General features: G+C 37.6%; 1 protein-coding gene across 3 annotated transcripts; it reads right to left on the reverse strand.

The window, feature by feature from the left end:
* LOC100757240 (cytochrome P450 2C29) lies at positions 1-26432 on the reverse strand. 3 transcript variants are annotated; one of them, XM_035443073.1, is made up of 10 exons: positions 26265-26432; positions 24941-25103; positions 24620-24769; positions 22720-22880; positions 21300-21473; positions 20293-20295; positions 17850-17991; positions 14261-14448; positions 9049-9190; positions 1-452 (listed from the first exon to the last, which is right to left on the reverse strand). In XM_035443073.1, exons 1-10 carry the CDS (start codon positions 26430-26432, stop codon positions 271-273), a joined length of 1473 nt encoding a protein of 490 aa, XP_035298964.1. In that variant the 3' UTR covers positions 1-270. The 3 variants fall into 3 exon arrangements, with proteins under 3 accessions (XP_035298964.1, XP_027263205.1, XP_035298965.1); XM_027407404.2 differs by lacking the exon at positions 20293-20295; XM_035443074.1 differs by lacking the exons at positions 20293-20295; positions 21300-21473.
* Positions 26433-27126: the final 694 nt, after the last annotated feature.

Below are 27126 nucleotides of genomic sequence, written 5' to 3' on the forward strand. Positions count from 1 at the left end.
TTTTATCCGTTTTACACTGAAGCCATGTTAACAGCTTAGGTTTAGATTCGTGTGAGTACAAGGAATATTGAGAGTGTTATAGAGAACATAGAATAGCAGATATGTTTGTGCAGTGACTTAAGAGACTGCCAACTGACATCACTGGGCAATGAGAAAACACAAGCCATGAGAAGGGGGAAGGACACAGTGTATAGGCTGGAAAAATGGTAAATGTAGGCTTTGGGGTGATTTCAGAAAGGAATACAACATGAGCTAGCCATCTGATCTTTTTCAGACAGGAATGAAGCAGATCTGGAAAGGGGGAGGCACTGAAGAGAAGCCATTGACCACTGGGGTAATATTGACATCCTTTGGGGGAAGCAGAGATTTCAACTTGAACTTCTGTAAAATGGTAGTCAGGAATAGAAAAAGCTCCATTTGAGCCAGGGCTTCTCCTGCACAAACACGTTTTCCTGTGGGGAAAAGAGACAAAGGAGGTGACCATGACTTGTACATAAGTGAGGGTGAGATGCCTTGTGTTTGTAAACCAAACAACTGAGCTAAGAGGAACTGCTGAGTTACTGGATGGGTAGTTAATTGTGTGGATGAGTGAGAGGATAATCAGTTAAGCAGATAGACAACAGTGGGTAACATTTAAGTAACATAAGATTTACAAAATGAATCAAACAAAAATCCCCATCACCTTGACTTTGGAAAAGAGTTTTTTGCTTGTGTTTACACAGAAAATGGAAAGCTATGGATCCTTTCTAGACTAATATGGTTTGATGAAGCAAGACACCCTGACACAGTGTGCCAGGTGATCCAACATCTAAAACAGCTGAGACAATACAGCTCTACCGACTACAAAAACAAGGACCTGGCCAGGTTTCTGTGTTTTATCATGATCCCCATGGTATGGACCCCCAGCCAGCAGGAAGCAGTTTGGAATGAATGATGCCCAAATTTCCAAATGTTGCTTATAAATGTTTGTTTTCATTTAAATGGGGTTGGTTATAAATGGTAATGATCACAGTCATCTCTTTTTAAAGGAAAAATGGGAATAGAATATAGAAATGAATACTTTGCATTGGTATGGATTTTCATTTATTGATACAACTTTAAGGTCAATTTTGTGATATGTATATTTCTCTTTTAGGTATTGTGATTATACAGATTTTTTAAAAAAATGTAATGCATAATTAAATACAGATTGTATATAGTCATGTATAATTGTCAAAACTTACAGTTAGGTTAGTTAGGTTTTCTAGATGTACAGAGATGCATTTAAGATGGTAGATATTCTTCAAACCTTTCAAAGACTTCAGAATATATGGCATTTAAATGGCTTAGGGCTTTTCATGACAGTGAGACACAACTGCTCCTGGCACACCAATTATGTCAGAAAGGAGGATGGGCATGGACAAAACTCAATATGGAGTTTGCCTTCAACATGGCAAGATTAGTCATTTGGGCAAGAAACTGCTCTTGTCTGGACTGTTTGATAAACTGGACATGTAGTACCCACAGGAAAATGACTGATGAACTTGCAAAACAAGACAGTCCTGAAGGGTCCCTGCTTCATGGAGAAGTCTGCCAGACACACTGTGTCCTATAGGCTGAAGATGGAAGCTCCAACTTTACAGAGGAACTTCGTGTGACTGTCCAGGCAGCAAGATGTCTCTGTCAGATCTGAGTTTATATATTATCCTTCTGTCAACTTTGATGGAGTTGAAGACAGATAGCTATAGTTATGGTTTTTCTTAGTTGTGATAAAAGATAAGTTACATATAAGACTTTAGACTCACAAAGATAAGATAGATGATAGAATATTTTCTTTAAATCTTGCTAAGTGTTAATGAAATAAATATTGTAACTATAGTTCTTACTTGATAACTGTTTTGTTATATATTTTACCATGTTAATGTTAAAACACTTCTTTTTTTATTTAGACAGGAAAGAGAAGATGATGGGGGAAATTTGGTGGCAAGCACCTCTAATCCCAGCACTGGGGAAGCAGAGGCAAGCGTATCTGTGTGAGTTTGAGGCTATCCTGGCTACAGGATATCAGGGCTGAAATCCATAAAACAGAAACAAAAAATACAAACATTCCACAAAACAAATAAATAGTTCTTTGAGAAAACCAATAAGATTGACAAATCCTTATCCAAATAAACGAAAAGACAGAGAAAGAATATCCAAATTGACAAAAATAGAAATGAAAAGGATGACATAATGAAAGATACTGAGGAAATCCAGAGAAATACAAGGACATAAATAAAAAATCTCTAGTCTACCAAATTGAAAAAACTAAAAGAAATGGAACATTTTTGATAAGTAGCACTTACCAAATTTAAAAGATAAGCAATTTACACACACACACACACACACACACACACACACACACACACACACACACACACACACACACAATCACCTAGTGAAATATAAGTAGTCATTAAAAGTCTCCTAACCAAAAAGTTCAGGTCCTGATGATTTAGTACAGAATTCTATCAGACTTTCAAAAAAGAGTTAACACCAATACTCCACAAAGTACTCCACAATGTAGAAGCAGAAGAAACATTGCCCAATTCATTTTACAAGGCCACAATTACCCTGGTACCAGAACCACATAAAGACTCAACAAAGAAAGAGAATTATAGTTGAATTTCCCTTATGAACATAGATGTAGATACAATCAATGAAATACTTGTGAATGGAATACAAGACCATTTAAAAAAGATCATCCGCCATGATCAATAAAGCTTTGCAAGTGTTAGAGCTCCAGAGGGAATGGTATCTTGACTTGCTGGGAATTCAGGCTATACCTACAATTGTGAAGGGAGATCTCGCAGGTACCTATAACTCAGGAGGGAGCGGCATCCTGACTTGTCAGGAAGACAGGCTATACATACAGCTGTGAAGGAGAAAGTTATCTTGACTTGTCAGGAATTCAAGATATACTTGAAGCTACATTCTGGTGGAGGATTGTTTCCAAGCAGGTGAGTATTTAGCTTCCAGGCAGAAAGGCCCTGCTCTCTAGGCCCTAACACCTAGTTGCTCATCCTGAGCCCTTTCCCCACCCACTGAATCCCCAGAGATATGACAGTAACCTCTCCATATCCCCAACCACTCCCCTGTACCATATCAGTGAGTGAGGTGATAAAGCTTGCCTGGAGATTAGAATGCAAAACTAGCTACAGTCATAGAGGTCAGATGGTGGTGGTACAAACCTTTAATTAATGCAGTCACACTAGTTAGCCATGGAAGCTGGGCAGTGGTGGTGCAAGCCTTGAATACCAGCACTAGAGAAGTATATAAGACAGGGGAAGGTTCTCAGAGCTGGCATTCAGTCTTGAGTCAATTAGACTCCAGTCATGTTGAGACAATTAGTCTCCAGCCAGGTTGAGGACAGGATCACCACAGACTTGGGGGAGATAACAGCTCTCTAGTAGCTTGACTGTATTGCTTTTCTGATCTTCAGCTTGAACCCCAATATCTGTCTCTGGGTTTATATAATACATGTTATAAGTGACTACCAGAGCTGATGGCCTGCCTGCATGTGGAGGAGTTAAGTTTCTGGGCTCCCAGAAGGCCCTTCTCTCTAGGCCCTAGCCACCAGTGTCTCATCCCAAGCCCCAACCCAACTATCCTCCACCACATCAGCAACCACCAGAGCCAAGACCCTGCCAGTACCTGGAGGTGCAATCACCAGAGCCACAGGCCACACCTGACCAATTAGAGGAAGAGATGAATAGACTACAGTGTAAGAATACATTGAACAACATAAAGAGCCATACAACACCACCAGAAGCTAGTGTTTATACAACAGCAAGACCTGAACATCCCAGTGCAGATTAAGCAGAAGAAAACAACCTTAAAAATAACTCCATGAAGTTGATAGAGGCCCTTAAAGAGTAAATGAAAAATTCCCTTAAAGAAGTGGAGGAAAAGGCTAACAAAAAATTGGAAGAAATCAACAAATTCCTTAAAGAAAGTCAAGAAAAAACAAACAGGTGAAGGAAACAGTCTAAGACTCAAAAACTGAAATAGAGGAAATAAAACCCCTACAAACTGAGGGAATTCGGGAAATGTAAAATCAGGGTAAATGATCAGAAACTACAGAAGCAAGAATAACCAACACAATACAACGGGCATTGAAGATACGAAAGAGGAAATAGATTCATCAGGGAAAATAAATATTAAATCCAACAAATTCTTAACACAAAACATTCATGAAATCTGGAAGACCATGAAAAACCAAACCTAAGAATAATAGGGATAGAAGAAGGTGAAGAAGTCCATCTCAAAGGCACAGAAAACATATTCAAGAAAATCATAGAAGAAAACTTTCACAACCTAAAGAAGGACATGCCTATGAAATATTAGAAGCTTACAGAACACCAAATGGACTGAACACTTAGTGCCCCTCCACATAATAATCAAAACACTTAACATACAGAATAAAGAAAGAATATTAAGAGCCGCAAAGAATAAAGAAAGAATATTAAGAGCTCCATAGGAAAAAGGCCACATAACATATAAAGGTAGACCTATCAGAATTACCTGACTTCTCAATGGAAACTCCAAAAGTGAGATGGTCCTAGACAGACGTTCTGCAGACAGTAAGAGACCACAGAGACCAGGCCAGACTACTACACCCAAGAAACCTTTCAAGCACTATACACAGAGAAAACAAGATATTCTATGGCAAAACCATATTTAAACACTATCTATCCATAAATCCAGCACTTCAAAAAGCACTAGAAGAAAAATTCCAACCCAAGTAAGTTAGTTACACCCATAAAAATACAGGCAATAGATTATCCCACACTAGCAAAGCACAAACATGGGAAACACACACATAATATCACCACCACCACCACCACCAAAACAAAAAAATAAGAGGAACTAGTAAACACTGGCCATTAATATTTCTTCATATCAATGGTCTCAATTCAACTATAAAAAGACACAGCCTAAGAGAATGGATATGAAAAAAGGATCCATGCTTCTGCTGCATACAAGAAACACACCTCAACTTCAAAGACAAGCATTACTTCAGAGGAAAGGGATGGGAAAAGATTTTCCAATAAAATGGGCTGAAGAAACAAGCTGCTGTAGCTATCCTAATATCTAGCAAAGAGACTTCAAACTAAAGATAAACTCATTTCATATTGATCACAGGAAAAAACCATCAAGATGAAATCTCAATTCTGAACATCTATGCTCCAAATACAAGGGCATGAACATTTATAAAAGAAGCATTACTAAAGCTCAAATCACACATTAAACTCCACACACTAAGAGTGGGAGACTTCAACACCCCACTTTCATCACTGGACAGGACTGCCAGACAGAAACTTAACAGAGAAATAAAGGACCTAACAGAAGTTATGACTCAAATGGGCTTAACGAACTTGTATATCACATCCCACCCAAATACGAAAGAATATACCATCTCAGCACTGCATGGAACCTTCTCTAAAATCCACTGCATACTCGGTAACAAAGCAAACCTCAACAGATACAAAAAATTGGAATAACTCCTGGTATCTTATTGGATCACCATGGGTTAAAGTTAGAATTCAACAATAACACTAATTGCAGAAAGCTCCCAAACTCATGGAAATTGAACAATGCTCAACTGAATCACCCCTGTGTAAAGGAAGAAATAAAGAAATTAAAGACTTCCTTGAAATTTTTTGATTGCTGATAAGCAAACAACAGATTGCTGACAGACATGGGATTGTAAACCAGACTGTTAAAATAAATCAGCCTATATATTGTAAGAATGCCTTAACTTAAAATTGTTAACTAAAAAATTTCACTGCTTTGGAGCAGAGGTTTTGCTTTTGTTTCCATGGTAAATGAGAGACTGTTGATTCCTTCAGGATTAATATGGATCAGGTTTGATTAGGGAAAACCTTCTGAATCTTGACAGGTGATATATATCAACAAAGGTTACAGCTTGTTTTCCCAGGAGTTGTCCATGATCTCAGTTTTCTTGGGAACCACTAAAGATGCCTTCTCAGATGGACAACAGGAAGCAGGCTAGGGGAAAATGACACCTATACTTCCAAGAGTTGGGTTGTGGGTTGTATTTTGTTATTTGATGGGTTATGGATATTTTTTATCATTTAGGGGAATATAAGAATATAGGATACATAGACAACTATTAATCTCAGATATTTTGCATTGGCATGGAATTTGGTATCTACACAAATGTAAAAATATATGGCATACTTTTGTTTGGAATGTTGGGCTTAGGTAGCTCATTTAAAAAATGCAATGTATAAATAAGAAGTGAGGTTAGTAGTTAATATACAAGATTCAAGCTTGTAGTCACATTAGGTATGCTTTCATGGTAAAACAGGCACATTTTATAGAAATAGGTGATTTTTGAACACCTCAAAGATATGTACAGAATTAGGCATATAGTAACCTAGGATTTTTCATGACAATAAGAAATATATGCTCATGGTAGCATGAATTTACTTCTTTATAAAAGAATGATGTGCATGAAAGAAATTCCATATGGAGTTTGTTTTCATCATGGCAAGGTTACCCATTTGGTCAAGACACTGCTTTTACCTTGACTGATGACAGTATGCTGTGCAAACTAGGCATGCAGGACACACAGAAAAGCAACTGCCAAATTTTGCCAAGATAAGGCAGGAGAGTCCTTCAAAATTTTTGCTTCACAGAAGAGTCTGGCAGATATTTTAGGCCTGTAGTCTGAATGTGGCTGTCCACAAATTTCAGAAGAATATTGTGTGACTCTCTAGGCAGCCAGATATCTATTTTGTTACAAAATATTTCATCTTTCTGGGGTCTTTGATGGACTTAAAGCCTAAATAGTTGGAGTTATAGTTTTCCTTAGTTATTATAGATGGTAAATTAGATGTAAAACTTTGGATTCAGTAGGATAAGATAGATATTCTCATAATTTGCTAAATACATATGGACTGAATATTGTAAATATAATTCTTAAATGATAACTCTTTTTTATTATATATAGTTTTACTATGTTAAAATTAAAACCTTTCATTTTTACTTAGAGAAAGGAAATGTTGTGGAATATTAGTTGAAGATGTGTTACTTTTATTTATGCTATGGAATATTTGTTTAATGATGCAAAGATGTGTTGCATTTTTTATGTTGCATTTGTTTAACTCTGTGAAGCTGTATTACTTTGCCTGTCTAAAACACCTGATTGGTTTAATAAAGAACTGAACAGCCAATAGCTAGACAGTAGAAGGGATATTCAGGTCTGGCCTGCAAGTCTGTGGGACATTCTTAATTAGTAGTTAGTAGCAGAGGGCCCAAATCAGTTTCTTTGGAGTTACCTATGGGGTGGAGGCCCTGGCTTCTGCACTAAAGCAGTCTGAACAGGAAGCAAGTCAGTATAAAATACCCCTCCATCGCCTACAATGGGGAAATATAAGCCAAATAAACCCCCTTTTATCCACAACTTCCTTTTGGACAAATTGTTTCATTACAGCATTAATAATCCTAAGACACCACTCCTTGAACACATACATGAAGGCCCTAATCTTACTACAAAGGTACTTACTCAAGTATGTTCATTGCTGCTCTATTCACAATAGCCAAGAATTAAAAAAAAAACCTCACAGGTCCCTTGACAAGAGAATTTATAAGGAAAAAGTACTACATTTGCACAGTGGAGTATTACTCAGTTGCTAACAACAAAATGACATCAAGAAATTTGCAAACAACTGGATGGAATTAGAAAAATAATTCTGAGTATGATAACCCAGAAAGATAAATGTGGTCTCTGTTCACTCTAAGTATATATTATCCATTAAGTAAATGGTAACCAAGGTACAATCCATATACCCAGAGAGATTAGTTGTAGAGAAAAATACTAGAGGGGCACACATTGATCTTCCTGAGAGGGAAAACATAGTAGATTTTTATAGGTGTACTGGAACAAGGGGACTCAAACAGAAGGATCAGATGGGGAAGGGGAAAGATTGCTAGAACCGAGGAGCATTTTAGGGGTAATATAGAAATCTAGTCAGAGGAAACTTCCTAAAATATATGAAGGTGAATTTTCTAGTACCAAAACTGGGTTACATCAAATTAAGTTGTTGGCCAAAGGAATCTGATGAAAATATCCAAACATCCCAGGTTGTTGCCAAGACAATAGGTTGCACTCCACAAACTAATTACAAGGCTCCACTGATGAAGACAACACCCACACAACTCATTGAATACAGATAGGTTGATACCTATATGTAACCTTCACCTCTCTGTTCTACTGTCTTGATATACTCTGCAGGCTAGTAGTGGCTAAATGTATACACCAACTTAGCAACATAACTTTTGACTTACAATGCTGTCCTCCTTGAAATATATGCTAGGGCAATGGCGACACAAATCTTACTGGAGTAACTAACCAATATCTGATTTGACTTAAGACACACTCCACAGGATGGAACTTGTACCTGATACTGTTTGGGTGACTAAGAACCAGGAATAAGAGCCCAGAGAGCGATGGTAAAACCAAATACTACTGGTCTTAAAAAATAAAAAAAAGTAGTGATAAAATGACTCCTAATTATATTCTACTATAGTCATAGGTCAGTGTTTTATTCAGCAATCGTCAGAAAAACTTTCTCTATCAGCAGAGAGAAAAAACACAGAGACCCATATCTAGACATTATGCAGAAATACAGACACACACACACACACACACACACACACACACACACACACACACACGAGAGAGAGAGAGAGAGAGAGAGAGAGAGAGAGAGACAGAGAGACAGAGACAGAGAGACAGAGAGACAGAGAGACACAGAGAGAGAGAGACAGAGAGAGAGAGAGAGAGAGAGAGAGAGAGAGAGACCTAGGAACACTAAACTCTAAGTGGGATATCTCCATACAATCTTTCACCTCAGAGTTCAAAATTTGATCTTATCACGGCAGTCTCACCATTAAGGAAGTTATGGTCTTAATAATTCAAAAATTATACCCATGGGAGTCACCGTATATGTTCACACAGATTCTCATGTAACTGGAGCTATGGAAATGAATTTCTATTACCTGTTGAGAAAGGCATGAAGTAGTCACTTTTCTTAAAGTTTCCATTCCCATCTAGGAAGTGACCAGGGTCAAACGTCTCTGGGTTGGGAAATTCCTTGCTGTCATGCAATACAGATGACAGTGATACTATTACTGTTGTTCCCTGCAAACAAGAAACACAGAGAAAGGTACAAAGAAATGATGAATCTAAATGAATAAAGGAATTAGCCTACTTCACCTTCCAATCCATAGAGAGGATTAAGTGAAAATAAGAGCAGGAACATTTCAACACACAGCATGTAAGGAGCAGGGAGGGGTCTGAGAACTATTCACAGTGATGTAGCTAACATATCTTCAATGATATTTGAAGTCAGTACTTGGATGTTTGGTGCTAATGCTTCCAAGTCTGTTTCCCCTTTCCTCAGGTTTGGAAATGTGTTTCTCACCACCTGCTGCTCTAGTCATCACATGGTTTTCACAGGTCACATGGACTATTGTTGCAAATGAAGTGCAGTATTATATATCAGTAAATAGGAAATGAGTCATAAAAGTATGCAAACAAGGTCTAAAGAGCCTAAAATGATGGTTTTTTCTCATTTACATGTGTTCCATGAAGATGTAGATATTACTTGTTATGTAAGAAGGGTCCTCTTTCAGATACAGATTCTATGTATATGAACATACACACATCCACTCACATGGACACACATACAACAACAATGATGACGAAGACGATGACAACAACAACAGTAAAAGGGAGACTATTTGTGGTGTGATTGTTACTAATGAAATGAGACAGGGAGGAGGGGATATGTTAGGTATGTTATAATGGTCATCTTCTACCTGTAATAGCTAAATAAAATTGGTTCTGGATATGTGTGTAAATAGTTTGTGCTGGTGCTTCCACGGTTTCTTCAATTAATACACATACTGACCCTAAATCATTCCCAAATTTCTCTTTCTTTTTAATTTTTATTGATTTTTGTGGATTTCCTATCCTGCAGACTGATCCTCCTCTCTGTCCTCTCACATCTCTCCTGCCCTTTTAGTCCCCACTACCTGAAAACCAAATTTAAGATAAAAAAACAAAACAAAAGAAGAAGAATCTTGTTGTGGAGGCTGTACTGTGGACAGTGGGTCACACATTTTGCTCTTTAGTCCATTTCATTCATCTTTATTTGCAAGAGTTCATTGCTATGAGTCACTGGTCTGGCTTGAGGACTCCGGTTTCTGCTACACCACTGATTATGGACTCTCATTGGGGTTATCTTGTTTTTGTCCTCTCTCATGGAGATTCTAGTATTTTGAATCTCTAAGTCTCCTTACCATGCTTCAACAGTTCATAGGTTTGATGGATGTTGGGGTAGGCCAGCTCATGTCCCTGGTACTGGGCCTAGTTGGTAGCTGGGTTTCCATCATTACCTCAGCTTGGCAAGCTCTCCAGCACTGCCTAGGCTAGTTCACCCAATGCTGCCTACTGCAAGCAGCAGGACCAGATCAAATCATCAGGACCAGGTCTACTGTTTTGCCCAGGCAAGGTGCAGGGACAATAAGAGTGTGGAGTCAACTCCCCTTTTCTCATGACCTCAGGGCTGGCTCACTTGTACCCTGATAACAGGTTCAGCTTTAGTGTACTGTTAAGGTATGGTGTAGGGCTTGCTTTCCCTGTGTTGCAGCTGGTGTGAGTCAGGGCTAGCTCTCTCAGTCATGTGACCCCAGAGAAAGCTTTCTGGCCTCCCATGAAGTAGGGGCAGAGCAGGGAGGGCATTTGAGAGTATTTGAAATTCAAATGCCAGTCTCAATGAATTTGAAAATGGCCATCCTCATTTGTATACACATTGCCTGTGACTGCTTCTTACTACAATGGCAGAGTTCAGAAGTGGTGACACAATCTTCATGGACGAGAAACTCTGAAGATTTTGTTCACCAAGTCAAGTACATATATGACTGCCTCTTAGCCAAATATCTGTACTGAAATCAAAGGTCCCATCTGGTAAAAAAGTTCTAACCAGATTTCTAAGAGAGTAAAATCATTCATAGAGTCAAGATTATTTCTGTGCCTGGCAGTTCCAGCAAGGGAAGTAATGCTAGTCTAGTTCTCAAGATCCAAAGTGAACAGTCACATCATGAGCCATCAACCAAGATATACAGGATTATGAACTTTAAAGAGTTGCATTACTTGCTTCAAACAAGACTGTAATCACAGCAAGGGAATCTGGGACATAGGTCATTCCTGTCTCACTCTTCATTCTATTTACTATTTAGTTATAAGGGTCTAAATAAAGTGTTGTTATACTATTCATACCTCAACAACAAGAATGACAAATCATATCTCACAAAAGTCTTTTGGCACATCTTAATCTAAATGAAATATTTTTCATATTTTGTAAATATATCAGGATTGACAGGGAATAATTGAATTTACACTGATAAGAAATGAAATGAGTATGCACATTGGATTATTTGGACCTATTAATTCAGTCATCTCTCATAGTTTATGTTAACTTCATCTGTTCTCGGGAAAGTTTTGTGAATCCCTAATTCCTTGATTTCAGTTTCTGCCCTCTTCTAGTTTCTGATTGCTCTCACTTTCCTAGTGTCCTAATTATCTTTTACATATTGACAAAGAAGTAAAGCTATACAACGTAATAAAGAAAGCATCTTCAAATAACGGTGCTGGCATAACCGGATGCTGACATTTAGAAGACTGCAGATAGATCCATGTCTATTGCCATGCACAAAACTTAAGTCCAAATGGATCAAAGACCTCAACAAAAACCCAGCACACTGAACTAATTAGAAGTGAAAGTAGGAAATACCCTTGAACTGATTGGTACAGGAGACCACTTCCTGATCATAACACCAGTAGCACAGACACTGAGATCAACAATTAATAAATGGGACCTCCTGAAACTGAGAAGCTCCTGTAAGGCAAAGGACACAGTTAACAAGACAAAATGACAGCCCACAGATTGGGAAAAGATATTCACTAACCCCACATCCGACAGAGGACTGATCTCCAAAATATACAAAGAACTCAAGAAGCTAGTCTCCAAAACACCAAATAACCCAATTAAAAAGTGGGGTACAGAGCTAAATAGACAATTCTCAATAGAGGAATCTAAAATGGCTGAAAGACACATAAGAAAGTGTTCAACATCCTTAGCCATCAGGGAAATGCAAATCAAAACAACTCTGAGATACCATCTTACTCCTGTGAGAATGGCTAAAATCAATAACACCAATGACAGTTTCTGCTGAAGAGGATGTGGAGAAAGGGGAACATTCCTCCACTGCTGGTGGGAGTGCCAACTCACCACTTTGGAAATCAGTATGCTGACTCATCAGGAAAATGGGAATCAGTCTACCACAAGATCCAGCAATTTCACTCTTAGGCATATACCCAAAAGAAGCACATTCATACAACAAGGATATCTGCTCAACTATGTTCGTAGCAGCATTATTTGTAATAGCCAGAACCTGGAAGCAACTTAGATGCCCCTCAACTGAAGAATGATAGATAAAATGTGGTACATTTACACAATGGAGAACTACTCAGAGGAAAAAAATACAGTGGAATCTTGAAATTCAGAGGCAAATGGATGGAACTAGAAGAAACCATTCTGAGCGAGGTAACCCAATCACAAAAAGACAAACATGGTATGTACTCACTCATATGTGGATTTTAGACATAGAGCAAAGGATTAGCAGCCTACAATCCATACTGCCAAAGAATCTAGTAAACAAGGAGGACCCTAAATGAGGCATACTGGTCTCCTGTAAAAGGGGTAATGAACAAGATTTCCTGAGCAAATTGGGAGCATGGGGGTAGGGTAGAGGGAACTAGGAGAATGAGAAGGGGAGAAGAAGAGGGGTAAGGAGGACATGATGGGGCAGGGAGTTTGACTTGGGGGAAGAACAGAAGAGAGCAAGATAAGAGATACTATAATAGAGGGAGACATTATAAGTTTAAAGAGAAATCAGGCACTAAGGAAATGTCTGGAGAGCTACAAAATGACACCAACTAATAATCTAAACAACTACCTTAAATCCCCTCCCCTGATAATGAGATTGATGACTAACTTATATGCCATTCTATAGCCTTCATCCAGCAATTGGTGGAAGTAGAATCAGACACCCACAGCTACACCTTGAACTGAACTGAAATCCAGTTGCAGAGAGGGAGGACTGATGAGCAAAGTGATCTATGCCAGGCTGGTGGAACACATAGAAACAGCTGACCTGAACAAGGGAGAGCTCTGTTTCCAGACTGATAGCTGGAAAACCAGCATGGAACTGATCCAGACCCCCTGAATGTGGGTGTCAGTGAGGAGACGTTGGAAATCTATGGGGCCTCTTGTAGTGGATCAGTACTTATCCCTAGCATAGGAATGGACTTTGAAAGCCCATCACACATGGAGGGATACTCCCTGAGCCTAGATACAAGGGGTGGGCCTAGGCCCTATCCCAAAGGATATAACAGACTCTGAAGACCCCCTATGGAAGGCCTTACACTTCCTGGGGAGCAGAAGGGGTATGGGATAGTTAGGGTGTTAGTTGGGGGGAGCAGGGGAGGAGGGGAGAGAAAGGGACCTGGGATTGACATGTAAAATAATCTTCCTTCTATTTAAAATGAATAATTAAAAAAGAAATCCCATCACATATATTTACAGATAAACCATTATCTGTAATTAGTAGGATACATAGGATTGTGAACAATAAAATCACCATAATTACATCAATTGTTTATATAAAACAGGTCAAAGGAATGTGGAATTTCTTTAAAATGATAATTAGATAATATTCATTATTCAGTAAATTTCTAAGAAAATATTTACAAGCCACATCATTGAAAAGCAATACTTATGGGGGAAATGAAGAAAGCATAAATTAACAAATGATATCGCTTTTTGATGAGCTAAAGAATTCAGGATATAAACTCTTTCCAAGTATTTGGAGATTTTTCTCTCAACAAAAATTTCAAAATGTTTATTAACAATAAGTTGGAAAATACACATGGAAGTATATATGCCCCAGCTTTGTCAAAGCAAAATTTGGAAGTCAGAGCAATATTGAAGCTTCATTCCTATATCCCTGCCTACAATAGAAAGGCTCTCAAAATCATGGAGCAGATAAGCCACCAGCAGCACAGTGTGACTCCGTAGACTGGAGCCATACTGTGAACTGAGAGCATCAAGAGAGCAGAGGTGCAGCAGAGAAGAAACACGCTTACCTTGGGGATGAGATAGTTCCTGAATTTAACGTCACGGGTCACAGCATGTGGTATGCTGTTAGGGACAAGATCAATGAACCTCTGGACCTCATGAATCGTGGCATTCGTGTAGGGCATGCGGCTCTTGTCCTGCATGCAGGCGCTTCGGTCTCTGCCAACCACACGATCAATCTCTTCCTGGACTTTAGCTGGTTATAAACAGTGAGAAATGATGGAATAGGAGGAAAATTACACGTTTGTCACTATTAAGTCGGGCCATACAGTGCACAACCAATGTGCCCAGCATTAAGAGTATAAATGTTGAACAAACCTCCCTGGTGGGTACATTTAAGTATATAGAATGCGGAGATAGGAATTCACACTGCTCTCATTCTACATAGCTACTATTCTGTATGTAAAAGTATGTACAAGTGTGTTCACATGTGTGTATGTGGACAAATATGCAGAGGCATGTGTACAGGAGCACACTGCCTGTGGCGGAGGAATGAAAATTTCAGATTTTCATTCTCTTTGTCTCCTCACAGGGCACCTGGGTCAGTCTGCAGCTGACCATTTAGGGGAGACCCTCTGCCTGGTGCATCCTTAGTTCTACAGTCTCCATCACTCTATCGCCAAGATTACAGGCACACACCACCACAACAGGCATTTACACGGGTTCAGGATAAAGTGATGTTTGTCACAATAAAGTAATACTACACAGGACATGAAGAATGTGTCTATGCAGAGTTATAAATGTACATTTCTTGCTCATGGATAAACTTAAATAAACATAATTTTATTACACAAATTTAACTCTTTTATATGGAATAGATACTATGATTCATTATCATGTGTTAATTATTTTCAGCCATACTATCAAATGAAATGTGAACTAATTAAACATTTCAACTAACAAAACATAGTACAATTAACCAGATAGCAGTGTTATTAATAAAAGGCATAAACAATTATTAAATGTGTGTGTGCAATTTTAAATGATAATCCAACTATATTTCCATTATCTAACAGTGGTAGGGTTGGGCACCAACAACTGCTTGTGAAATATATTTATATTTTATTTTACTTTTTATATATTTATTTTTTTGGTGTTTTGAGACAGAGTTTGTCTGTGTAGCTTTGGAGCCTATCCTGGCACTTGCTCTGGAGACCAGGCTGGCTTTGAACTCACAGAGATCTTCCTGCCTGTGCCTCCCAAGTGCTGGGAATAAAGGCATGCACCACCAATGCCCGGCATTATTCTTAATGTGATGCTTCTACTCCAGAAATAAGAAAACTCACTTACTTTTTTGTTCCTCATTTGCTGTTCATGCCTGTAGCTTCCATAGGGTAAATACAGAATTGTGGGCTTTCTAAATCTAGTTCCTAGAGACCCATCTGAAACTCACCATCTATCATGGGGTGTGTAGATTTCTGAAGTCCATCACTTCCTGTGATGTTGCTTTAGACAATAGGATGGAAAATACCCTCCAGCATTTCATGAAGAAAGCAAGTGTAGACTGTAAATTTATGGTGTGTGTAGAAATCTATGCCCGCGTTCAATTGATATTTAAGACACTATACTCTTCTCTTGTCTCAGTGTGAATCAGGCATCTCCCTGAAGTGTTTTTCTTATAATAGACCTGGTGTTTTGATGTTTCATGCCTTGCCCTAATCTTGCACTGGTGATTTTATTTAATTCTTTATGATGGGTATTTGGAAGGAATTTTCTAGGAAATGGTAAGATACAGAGATCTTTGCACTTCACCATTGTCTGGAGGTAGATCCAGTTGTTGATATTCATGAAATATGATGGAGCAAAACCCATCCAGGCACTCAGCATTGCTAGTTCTCCTCCTTCATTCTCCTATATTACTCTTTCCCTGCTGCCCACTAAATCTGGCTCTTGTACTCAGTTTATTTTGAGAATAATTCAGTGTTTTCTTTAATGGAAACTGTAACCTGCAGGATGTGAGAACTATTGCTATACCAGAATCTGGTTTCCATCTGGTTCACACTTAGATTCCTTAGGTCCCAACAGGGACCCTTATGTAGAATGTAGGGACACAGTTTGTTTTTCTTATTTCATAGCAAGTCCTTAGACATATATGTTATACCATTCTTTTCTAAGCTTCTTTTTTTCCTTACTCTCCTGTACTATTTTGTTTCTGGAATTTGATGAATGTTTCTTAGCTGTTCACTGTTGTCAATTTTCCTACTCTAAACACACTGATTCTTTTTCATAATGATGTTATTTTTGTTATTTTCATTTCAGTGTACATTAAACAGGATATAAGATATGTTTCACACATGGTGATCAACTAGTGAGATTTAAGAATAAATTTCTAAAATAATGTTATTTGCAAAATAAAATGTTTTATATATTTAAAAATTGTTCAACCAGAAATTTTAGGAAAATATATAAAATTCTCTATATAACTACTGTATCAATGAAAATAATTTCAAATGAACAGTTTAGAATGATTTCTAGGGCATAACTTCTTAGGAAAACATGTAAAACACCAGGGTTATGTTTGTTTTAGATTAACATATTTATTAGATATGAAAGTTACTATCTAATAGAGAAGTATTACAAGGATAATTAGTTTTCACATATTTTGCCAACAATTAACTAATTAAACCCTCTGAATATTAACTTCAAATCCTTAAGGCACTTTATAAAGCAAATAGTTAAATTTTCTTTTTAATAAATATTATTTATTTAAATTAGAAACAAGATTGTTTTGCATGTCAATCCTTGTTTCCTGTCCCTCCTCCCCTCCCCTGCCCACCACTAACATCCTACCTATGCAACACCATTTCTGCTCCCCATGGAGAGTGAGGCCTTCCATGGGGGTGTCTTCAGAATCTGTCATATCCTTTGGGATAGGGCCTAGGCTCTCCCCCATGTGTCTAGGCTGAGGGAGTATCCCTCTATGTGAAATGGATCCCAAAGTCCATTCCTACACTAGGGATAAGTACTGATCTACTACAAGAGGTCCCAGACACTTTTATGTGGTCTGGATCAGTTCCATGCTGGTTTCCCAGTGATCAGTCTGAGGGCCAAGCTCCCTCTTGTTAAGGTCAGCTGCTTCTGTGGGTTTCACTAGCGTGGTCTTGACCCCTTTGCTAATCACTCCTCCTTCTCTGCAACTTTCATTGAAAATAGATTTTTCCTCACATAATAAATCCTGATGAGAGTATTCCCTCCCTCTACTCCTCACAGTTGCCCCCCACCTCACCTCCTGCAGGATTACTTCTTTTGCTTGAGTAAAGCTAGTTTTGTCCAAGTTAGATTTATTAGAATGAAGAAAGGCTACCTCAAGAATTTGCCTATGTGAAAAACCAGATGTCGGTCTAGAGTACAGGAAAAGAAACAACAGGTTAAAATGTGCCAGTGGTGCCTTCCATGGATGACATCCAAGGAAACTTAGAAAAAGAACTAGGTTTTCCTAAAGATGTGTTGTTTTTCATTTCTCTTAGTCATCCTCCTCCTTACAAGTTGTGAAACAGAAAATTAAATAATGAGGTGTTGAAAAACAACACAGAGGACACTGGGAGCATCTTCCCATCACCTTAAAGGACCACTGTGGGTCACTACCTGTGTTCTCACCTGTGACTTGTGGGTATTTCATCAGAAGCAGGAGAGCATATCTCAGTGTTGAGCTTGTTGTCTCTGTCCCAGCACCAAACAGATCATTCACAATGACTGCTAGATTTTCAAGTGTATATTTCAGCTCCTGATTGCAGTTTTCCTAAAAATGGCATGACATAATTATCTGGTAATTTTCCTAGCACATGCAATTACAGCAAGGCTACAAAGTTGCAAAATTTTATATTGCTGATAAGACAGAATCTGGACTGTATGCTAGTAATGGAAACCAATGTGACATTTCATAGACTGTAATGTAGATATTCAAATTCACCTCATGTATAAGCACTTGGAAGATGCAATATTGGTAAGATGGCAATAACACTCAAATTATTCTAATGAATCATTTCTATTTGTACTAATGTTCAAATAAGAAAGCAAATACTAAAATTTAAGTGAAACTGTGGAGAAATATTCAAACCTCCCAAATGTGAAAGCCTACTGCAGACTACAGCATGAAAACAAAGTTTTTTTTTTTTTGATAAGAGCCAAAGAAATTGCATAGGGAAATGCATTTTTTTAAAAGTTACACAGTGATATTACAGTTAAACCTCACACAATTTCCAATAGTTAGCAATTTTAAATCTCACTGTGGCAAATTAATCAGAAATTGTACCCAATTAAAATTTATTCATTGCGTTGGATAGGTAAGATCAACATAATAAAAATGATAATCTTACCAAAAGCAATATGCAGATTTAATGCAATTCCTATCAAAATTCCAACACATTTCTTCACAGACCTCAAAATAACAATACTCAACTTGATATGGAACAAAACCAAGGACACCTAAAACAATCCTGTACAATAAAAGAACTTCCAGAGGCATCACCATCCCTGACTTCAAGCTCTACTATAGAGCCGAGTCACAAAAACCTACACACCTATGAACACCTGATTTTTGACAAATAAGCCAAAACAGTACGATAAAACCAATGCATCTTCAACAAATGGTGCTGGCATATCTAGATGTCAACATGTATAAGATTGCAAATGGAACCGTATCTATCACCATGCACAATACTCAAGTCAAAGTGGATCAAATACCTCAATATAAATCCAGATACACTGAACCTTATAGAAGAGAAAGTGGGAAGTAGCTTTGAATAAATAGGCACTGGAGACTACTTACTAAATATAACACTTAAAGCACAGACATAGAGAGCAACAATCAATAAATGGGACCTCCTGAAACTGAAAAGTTTTTGTAGGGCAAATGACACTGCCAATAAGACAAAGTGACAGCCTAAAGAGTGGGAAAACATCTTCAACCTCACATCTAACCGAGAATTAATGATAAATCTTTCCTCCAGCTGCCTGAGTTCCACCACCACATTTGGGACCTGAAATAGCACACAGTCTTATATTAGTTACAGTGCTGCTGGCCAATGACTAGGATTGCTTATTTTCTAGCTTAGTCTTAATTATCAACCATAACTACCAATCTATATATTTTTATAAGGACTTATCTTACCGAGGATGCCAGCCTTATGTGTCCTCTTTCTGGGATCATATGGCGACCTTTTACTACATTGCCCAGAATCCTCCTTCTCTCCTAGTCCCACCTAACTTGCTTCCCTATTGGCCAACAGTGTTTTATTCATTAACCAATAAGAGAGACATATACATTAAGGACTTCCCCCATCAAGAGGGCTGATCTACAGGCCTTAGAAAAATTTATTAAGGATTATAGAGATTTTAAAACCCAGACTGAGCAATAAAATGGAGAAAGCAAGTTCAGCATTGCATTTTCAGGTTAAAAAACAACACTCTAAGGTCTTAAGAAAGCCACCATTAATATATCCAGTAACTACAGAAAGTGGCAAATGAAAGAGGTGTTATAAGAGCTAAATGGAAGCCTAAGACAATGGTAGATTCAGGGAAATTCAAGGAATTTGTAGTCTCATATGACATCCATTCACCATTTGTGAAGAAGAAGAAAACACACGGCCTGTTTGTAATAGTGTTATGCCTATAGGTTGCATAGATTTTATTAAAGCTGTCCTAGAGCCCTGACCACAATTACAACCAGTTTCCTGGTTCAGAGAAGAGGCTAAGAATATTGAACAAAAGGCTAAAGCAAGAGATATGGATATCTCCCAAGATCAAATTCTTGGAGATTATGCTACTCTAAGAAAGGCAATGTCTATATGATGATCACCTCTTGGGTTTATGCTCCCCCTTGGTCAGGTCAGGTGTTTCTGTGGGTTTCTCCAACATGGTCTTGGGGGTCATTTATTTTTTGTGTTATACAAAACGAATACCATTTTACATCTGTCAGAATCACTAAGATCAAAAACACCAATGACAGCCTGTGTTAGACACGATGTGGAGTAAAAGGAACACTCCTCTACTGCTGGGGGAGTGCAGACTTACACAGTCACTTTGGAAATCAGTGTGACACTTTCTCAGAAAACTGGAAATCAATCTACATTAAGACCCAGCATGACTAATCTTGGGCATATACCCATGACAGCTGACCCAAACTTGTGGTAGCTCATAAAATCTAGACCCTGCCTGGGGAGACAACATGGGTCCAAACTAGGCCTTCTCCATGTAGGTGACAGTTTCGTAGCCAGCGCTGTTTGTGGTACCCCTGGCAGTAGGACAATGAACTATCACTGGTACATGAGCTGGCATTTGAAACACATTCCATATGGTGGGATACCTTGCTTGGCCTGCTAGGGAAGGGTGCTTGGTCCTGTCTCAACTGACTGTGTCAGGCTTGTTGACTCCCCATGGGAGGCCTTACCCTTTCTGAGGAGTAAATTGTTGTGATTTGGAGGGAGGTTGGGGAGTAGCGAGAGGAGGCGAGGGAGGGGGAACTGTGGTTGGTAGGTAAAATGAATAATTTTTCTTCTATCCACATACTTGTTCCTATTCCACACCTCTCTCTACATCATTCAGGCCTTTTAAATTTGCCATAGTATCTACAATTGCAAATACATCCAGATTAATTTTCATGTACAAGACTTGCAAGTATTCAATACACTATATGATGATGCCAATGCTCATGTTAATACAGAACAGTTTATGATTTGTGATTAGATTGGAGTTTGTTTCACATTATCTGCAGTTTGTGTTGTTTTTCTACTCTGCTAGACTGTTTTAGCTTTTCTTTTTTTTTCTTATTTTAAAGAACAGGGCTAATGTGCACTAATGAAAAATTCACTTTATTTCTTTTAGGCTTACTCACATACATAATAAATATAAAATTGCTCTTCAAATGATATTGAGCTGCTCTTTAAAAGTCACTGGTAAATAAGTACTCAACCAACTATTAAAAACTGACCAATCTATTAAGTGTATAAATGTATATTAACATGTCATTTTATACATGTATATACATGCACATACAAATGTAAGCATCTATATACACATATAAGTATATAATATATATTATTACTTTACCTGTCTTTTAATTAGATAATAATCAATGAAGTCCCGAGGATTTGTAACATCCAATGAGTCTACATGTTCTTTTATTTTCTCCAAAAAGTAACTTTTAACATAAGTATAATTTTTAAAGAATAATTTATGACTTCCTGGACAATAATCAAGCAGAGCAGGAAAAGAATTGCAAACCTATAAGAAAATGCAAAAAATTGCTAACTGAATACACTGCAATGGTAAAATTATGACATATTTATAGCATACTGCAAGCCTGATTTGCATTTAGAGCTCAGATACAAATGTTCTGCTCCTTGAGGAAGTGGTTTATTTGCATATATGGTAATTCTCTATTCTAATAGATTTGAGGGAGAAATCTCTGCCTAAATAGTCAAAGACTGTAGTAAATTTTCCACATTCATAAATCTTTTTGGTGTGTAGCACATTCATGTTAGATCATTGATGGTTCATATGAATTTTTCTGCAAGTTTGAAATAACATATGATGCAGATTACTCACACTCATATTTTCAGGTGACAGTAGAAGTTAAGATTTTTAGGTGACCTGATTTACAGCGGAAATATAGTGCCTGAAGATATTGTTATTATCAACTAGCTTTTTATACAAAAAGAGTATATAGAAATGGGTGGGGTTCAAAAATGCCTTGAAATCAGTTAGAACCAATATCCCTCAGGGACTGTATGTGTATGTAGGACATGCAAGTGATTCAGATACATTTTTCCAGGCATACTCACTGATGATAAATATTAAATATATAAAATAAGATTATACATATATATACATATATATATATGTATATATATATATCATAATAACTTCTTGTGCAATGCACAGGAGATGCCTTTCAGCACTGGAAAACTCTGTGGGGCTGTTCAAGTTACAAGCACCCTCAAAACATTCATCTTGTCATTTCTACCTGTCACTCTGTCAACTAGGACCCCAGCTGATGCATCAAACCACTGAAGCTACTCAGTGTTTCCTGGCAATTGTCATTGTCACAAATATTCTTCCTCTTGTAAGAGAATAGTATGTCTTAACTAAAATATTCCTACATTTTCATATGATAAGGATGAATGTAATTGTTGGAAAAAAGCCAATAAATTTACTTAGTAGAAGAATGTCCTATGAATGACTGGCCAACCATCTAGAAGTAAATACAGTACTCTATACAAAGAGCTCTGTGGAAGTCAATGCTAAAAGCCAGTGTATAGGAAGCTATCAGACTTGAGCCTTTTTACCATTTTCCCTCATGTCTTTCTATTTTTATAGCAAATGACTTAGATCTTCCTCCCAGATAATTATTCCATAATATGTTAGTCAGAACTTAGTATCTGCTCAGCTCTCTGCTTGGTCCATATTGAGTTTGACTCATAAGAAAGACCATACATATGTTCTCAGGAGGAAAGGAAATTGGCTTCACCTGTATCCATGGGGAGCTCAGAATCTTGGTGTTCTCTTCCAGAAATTTCAACAAATTAAGAAAATCCTTATCTTTATAATCAAAACGATTTTGGAAAACAATGGAGCAGATGACATTGCAGGGAGCATATGCCAGGATGAAGGAGGGGTCACAGGGTGAGCCTGGAGATTTGGGAACAATTGTGAAATGCCATTAAAATACACAAAGAGGACACTTTGCCTTTGTTAGCAGGTAAGGTATTTTATAAGTTTTAACCAGTGTCTCAATTAGTAATCTTAACAGCCAATACTCATCTAATGAAGAATCAGTAATAAAGTTAACCTTAATCTTGAGTTGGCCTTCTCAGTGGTTAAGTAATGGAAGATCATGTCTACTGTGTTGCTTATACACATTAATATCAGCTGCAAATACTATTTTGTTCAAAAAACTTTTATAAACATAATGTTCTAATGATCATAGCTGAGTCACTTTTGTCTGCTATGTCTATAGATCATATAGAACTGAGGAGGACATTGAATGGTGGAGATCTGGAATTTTTCTTTTTAACAAATACTAGTAAACAGCATGCACTGTTCTAGTAAAGTGAACAAAAAATGACAATGCTATAGTCACATTCAGGAATAAGGAGAACAATTTGAAAAGCAAGACACATCATTGGTATATGGAAGAAAAAGTAAGATCTGCCTACAAAACTAAATGATGTGACAGCCTTTATTTTAATATCCATCACAGGTGGGGAAAATAAATGAGGAAACAAATAAAGACTTTCCTTGTCTCATGTGCATGTTTCAACCAATTAATTCTGTTCCTTAAGAAATAAGTATTTTTGCCCTGGGTGTGGTAGTGCATGCCTTTAACTCCAGCTCTTGTGAAGCAGAGATAGGTGGCTTTCTGAGTTGAGGCCAGCCTGGTAACAGAGTGAGTTCCAGGAGAGCCACAAGATTTAGAATAAAGGAGATAATATTTCTCATTATAAGAACTTAGCAGGTAAGTGTCATTCAATGTATTACCAAAGGAACAGTCATCCATTTTCTATCACAAAAGAGGAAATGTGAAAATAAAATGCAAAACTAAGACATGTAGGGAACTACTAGAAAGACAATGGAAACATTTCTTGTTTAGTTAAATAAATCATAGGATAAATTTCCAAGTGACTAAATTTTGAATATTGGTGTTGAAATGTGGTTTGTAAAGGATATGACTATAAACACTAAGTGCTTTCTGAGAAGAAATAATGAAAAATTGTGAAATCATGTTATAAAAAGCATTACAATAATTGGTGAAATTTCTATTACACTTAAATAAGAAATGAAGATCATACATTACATTACTGTTTTGAAGGACTGTGAAAATGATCCTTGAAGACTCTAGGATACAGAAATGAAGCAATGGAGATAAATGCAATTCAAAATAATGAACATTAATATCATGTAATTTAGGTTCCTTAATATACTTGATGACATTGTCACCATTATTAGTATCTGGTTAGATGATATACAATAGGGAAACCACACTTGTGATAAGGAGAATGCATAGCTCCAAAATGCAATGGAAAATTAGTATGAGGTCTCATTTCAAATAAAAGATTGAATAGGATAGGAACCACGAGACTTACACAATCATACTAGACCAGTGATTCTCAATTTTCCTAATACTTTGACCTGTTAATATAGTTCCTCATGCTGTGGTGATTCCCCAAACATAAAATTATTTTCATTGCTAATTCCTAACTGTAATTTTGCTACTGTTATGAATCATATTGTAAATATTTGTGTTTTTCGATGGTCTTAGGTGACCACTATGAAAGGGTCATTCAATTGCCTAAGGGTTCACAATCCACAGGATGAGAGCTGTTGTACCAGACAAAGATGCAAAAGTTTTACTATAAACCTGCACTTACCATTGGTTTTCCTCAGTTCCTCCACAAGGCACTGTGCTTCCTCTTGAACACGGTCCTCAATGCTCCTTTTTCCCATGCCCAAATTCCGCAGGGTGATGAGGGAAAAGCGCCTCATCTCTTTCCATATATTTCCATTGCTAAAAATGACTCCTGAACAAATGGAAAAAGTAGAGAGTAGAGGCCAGAGATAGAAGAGAGAGCTGATTAGGGGTAGCCATAGAGTCCCAACCTGTGTCTGAGGAGCAAGTACAGATTTTGTTTTCCATCCTCAGGCTCACTATGGACACTCCCTATCACACACACAAGTACATGCACACTTACCAAGGCCATTAAAATTTTTATCAAGAAATGGGATCCTTCCTCTTCCAGAAAACTCCTCCCCATGGTCAATCAGAGCTTCCTTCACTGCATTGTAGCCATGCAATACCACAGTGGGCTGTTGGCCAAAATACAGAGTAAACACAGGGCCGTAGACTTTTGAGAGCTGGAAACAGGAAAGAAAAGGCAAATATTAGCACAAAAATAATGTCTCCTCATTCTCCATATAGTCAACCTCATTGAGGCTGACTTAATTGTATGTTAATGTTTTTATGCAGGCAAAGTCAGTAGCAAAAGTTTCTGATATTTATCAATATGGTGATTATCACTTATGTTTCCTACAGTGTCCTAGGCAAATACCCAGGTAGTTGAACCATAGATGACAATGAAACTAAATACATTAAAACATTTGCCAGATCTCTTTGTCTCATTTTACAAATAAAATGAAGTAAAAACAAATCCCCATTAATTTTATGGAACCTATTTCAAGAAAATAAAATCTCAAAATTGGCACTGTTTATCCAGTACTAGGTGCATGAGCAATTTATATGCATTCTCATGCCCATTCCAATATGAAATCACCATCAATAGTTGAATGATATTTGAAGGATCAGTTTTGAAACTCCTCCTGTGGAAAACTAGTGAGCCCTGTGATAAAGAATAGAAATTTTTGTGAGGTCACCACAAATGCTCATATCCAGTTCCCCTCTATAGTTACAAGAAAATGAGAGTGAACACATAGAAGCTGAACTTGAGCATCCAATATGCGTAGAATAAACAGATATTTATTATACAGTGTTCTCTTCCACAGAATAGGTTTGTTCAAAATGAAAACAGATTTTGGGTACTCCTACATATATTGGTCACACAGTATATGTATTTCATTTTGTGTGTGAGCCTATGCCCATAATATTTATTTAAATCAGTTAGTTCTTTAGAGTCCAATATCAGGGGTTAATTCCAGTAACATTAAGTGTCCAAAATTCTGACTCATTGATGAACTATTCCTCAATCTCAACCTTCAGTGAAAAACAATGGAAAACAATAATTAAGGATGTGAAGAAGCATGGAAAACTTTTAGGATCTGGTGATTTATATTATAAATAATAATGACCTAGATATCCTTCTACCTGAAACATATTGTTCATTACTAAATTCGTGACCAGGAAAGAGGCAAAAAAAAAAAAAAAACCCAGAAGAAATAAAAAAACTTCAACTAAGTTTTGACTATATGATCATTTTTAACAATATTGCCTCCAGTATTTCATTGAAAACATTTGATTTATATCCATTTTCAAAGTTCGAGAAGAGCATAAAGCATACTTACTTTGGTAAAGGATTTCTGGATATTCTTCACATCTATTTGGAGGAAATTGCCAATAAGTGGGAGAGGAGTGGGGCCAGGAGGAAGCTTCCCTCTTTCAGCCTTCTGTCTCCAGAGTGAGAGGAGAAGCAGAAAGGAGAGGCTGAGTACCAGGACCGTGAATGGATCCATGGAGACCCTTCTTACTGCACAGAGTTTTGATCTTGTGTCTGAGGAATTAACATGTACTTCCTGGCTTCATTGCCTCATCAACAAGATAATGTTTAACTTCTCATTGAAGTAGACTTTGACCTAGTGGTAGGCAAATCCAATTCTTCCTTTATCTCATCCTTTGTAATGTTTACAATGAGATCATTGGACTTAATTCTATTGACCAGTGTACAAATACTCTTTGCATTTAATTTGAAATAGAATCTAGTATCATAAATCCATTCTAACCACATGAAGAGAGATCAATCCACAGTCTGTAATGCTAAGGTTTTCTTTATTCAGATAACACCAGCCAAGTGCAAGCTAAAGCGGGCCAGGGGCAGCAGGGCAGCCAGGCCAGAGAGAAGGGAGAAGGGAAAAGAGGGTCTCCATGTGTGCTTGGTCCCTTAAGAACTGTTTCTGCATCACCTTAGACTTCCCCTCACCGTGCTCTCATGGGTGTGTCTGGGCACACCTGTCCAGGCTACTAGCAGGTGGGGCTACAGTGTCTCCCTACAAATACCCTTTTAGTCTAAAAGAGGATTAAAACTTATTAGTGTAAAACATCCAAAATTAATCAATAATAAAGGTGAAATACAAGAAGATACAATAATCTGCTATTGCACATCTTAACTATGTCTATTCCGGCTAAGCCATAAGGCACGTGGAAAGGGTG

This window comes from Cricetulus griseus, chromosome 3, assembly GCF_003668045.3.
Source record: "Cricetulus griseus strain 17A/GY chromosome 3, alternate assembly CriGri-PICRH-1.0, whole genome shotgun sequence".
Taxonomy (NCBI): domain Eukaryota; kingdom Metazoa; phylum Chordata; class Mammalia; order Rodentia; family Cricetidae; genus Cricetulus; species Cricetulus griseus.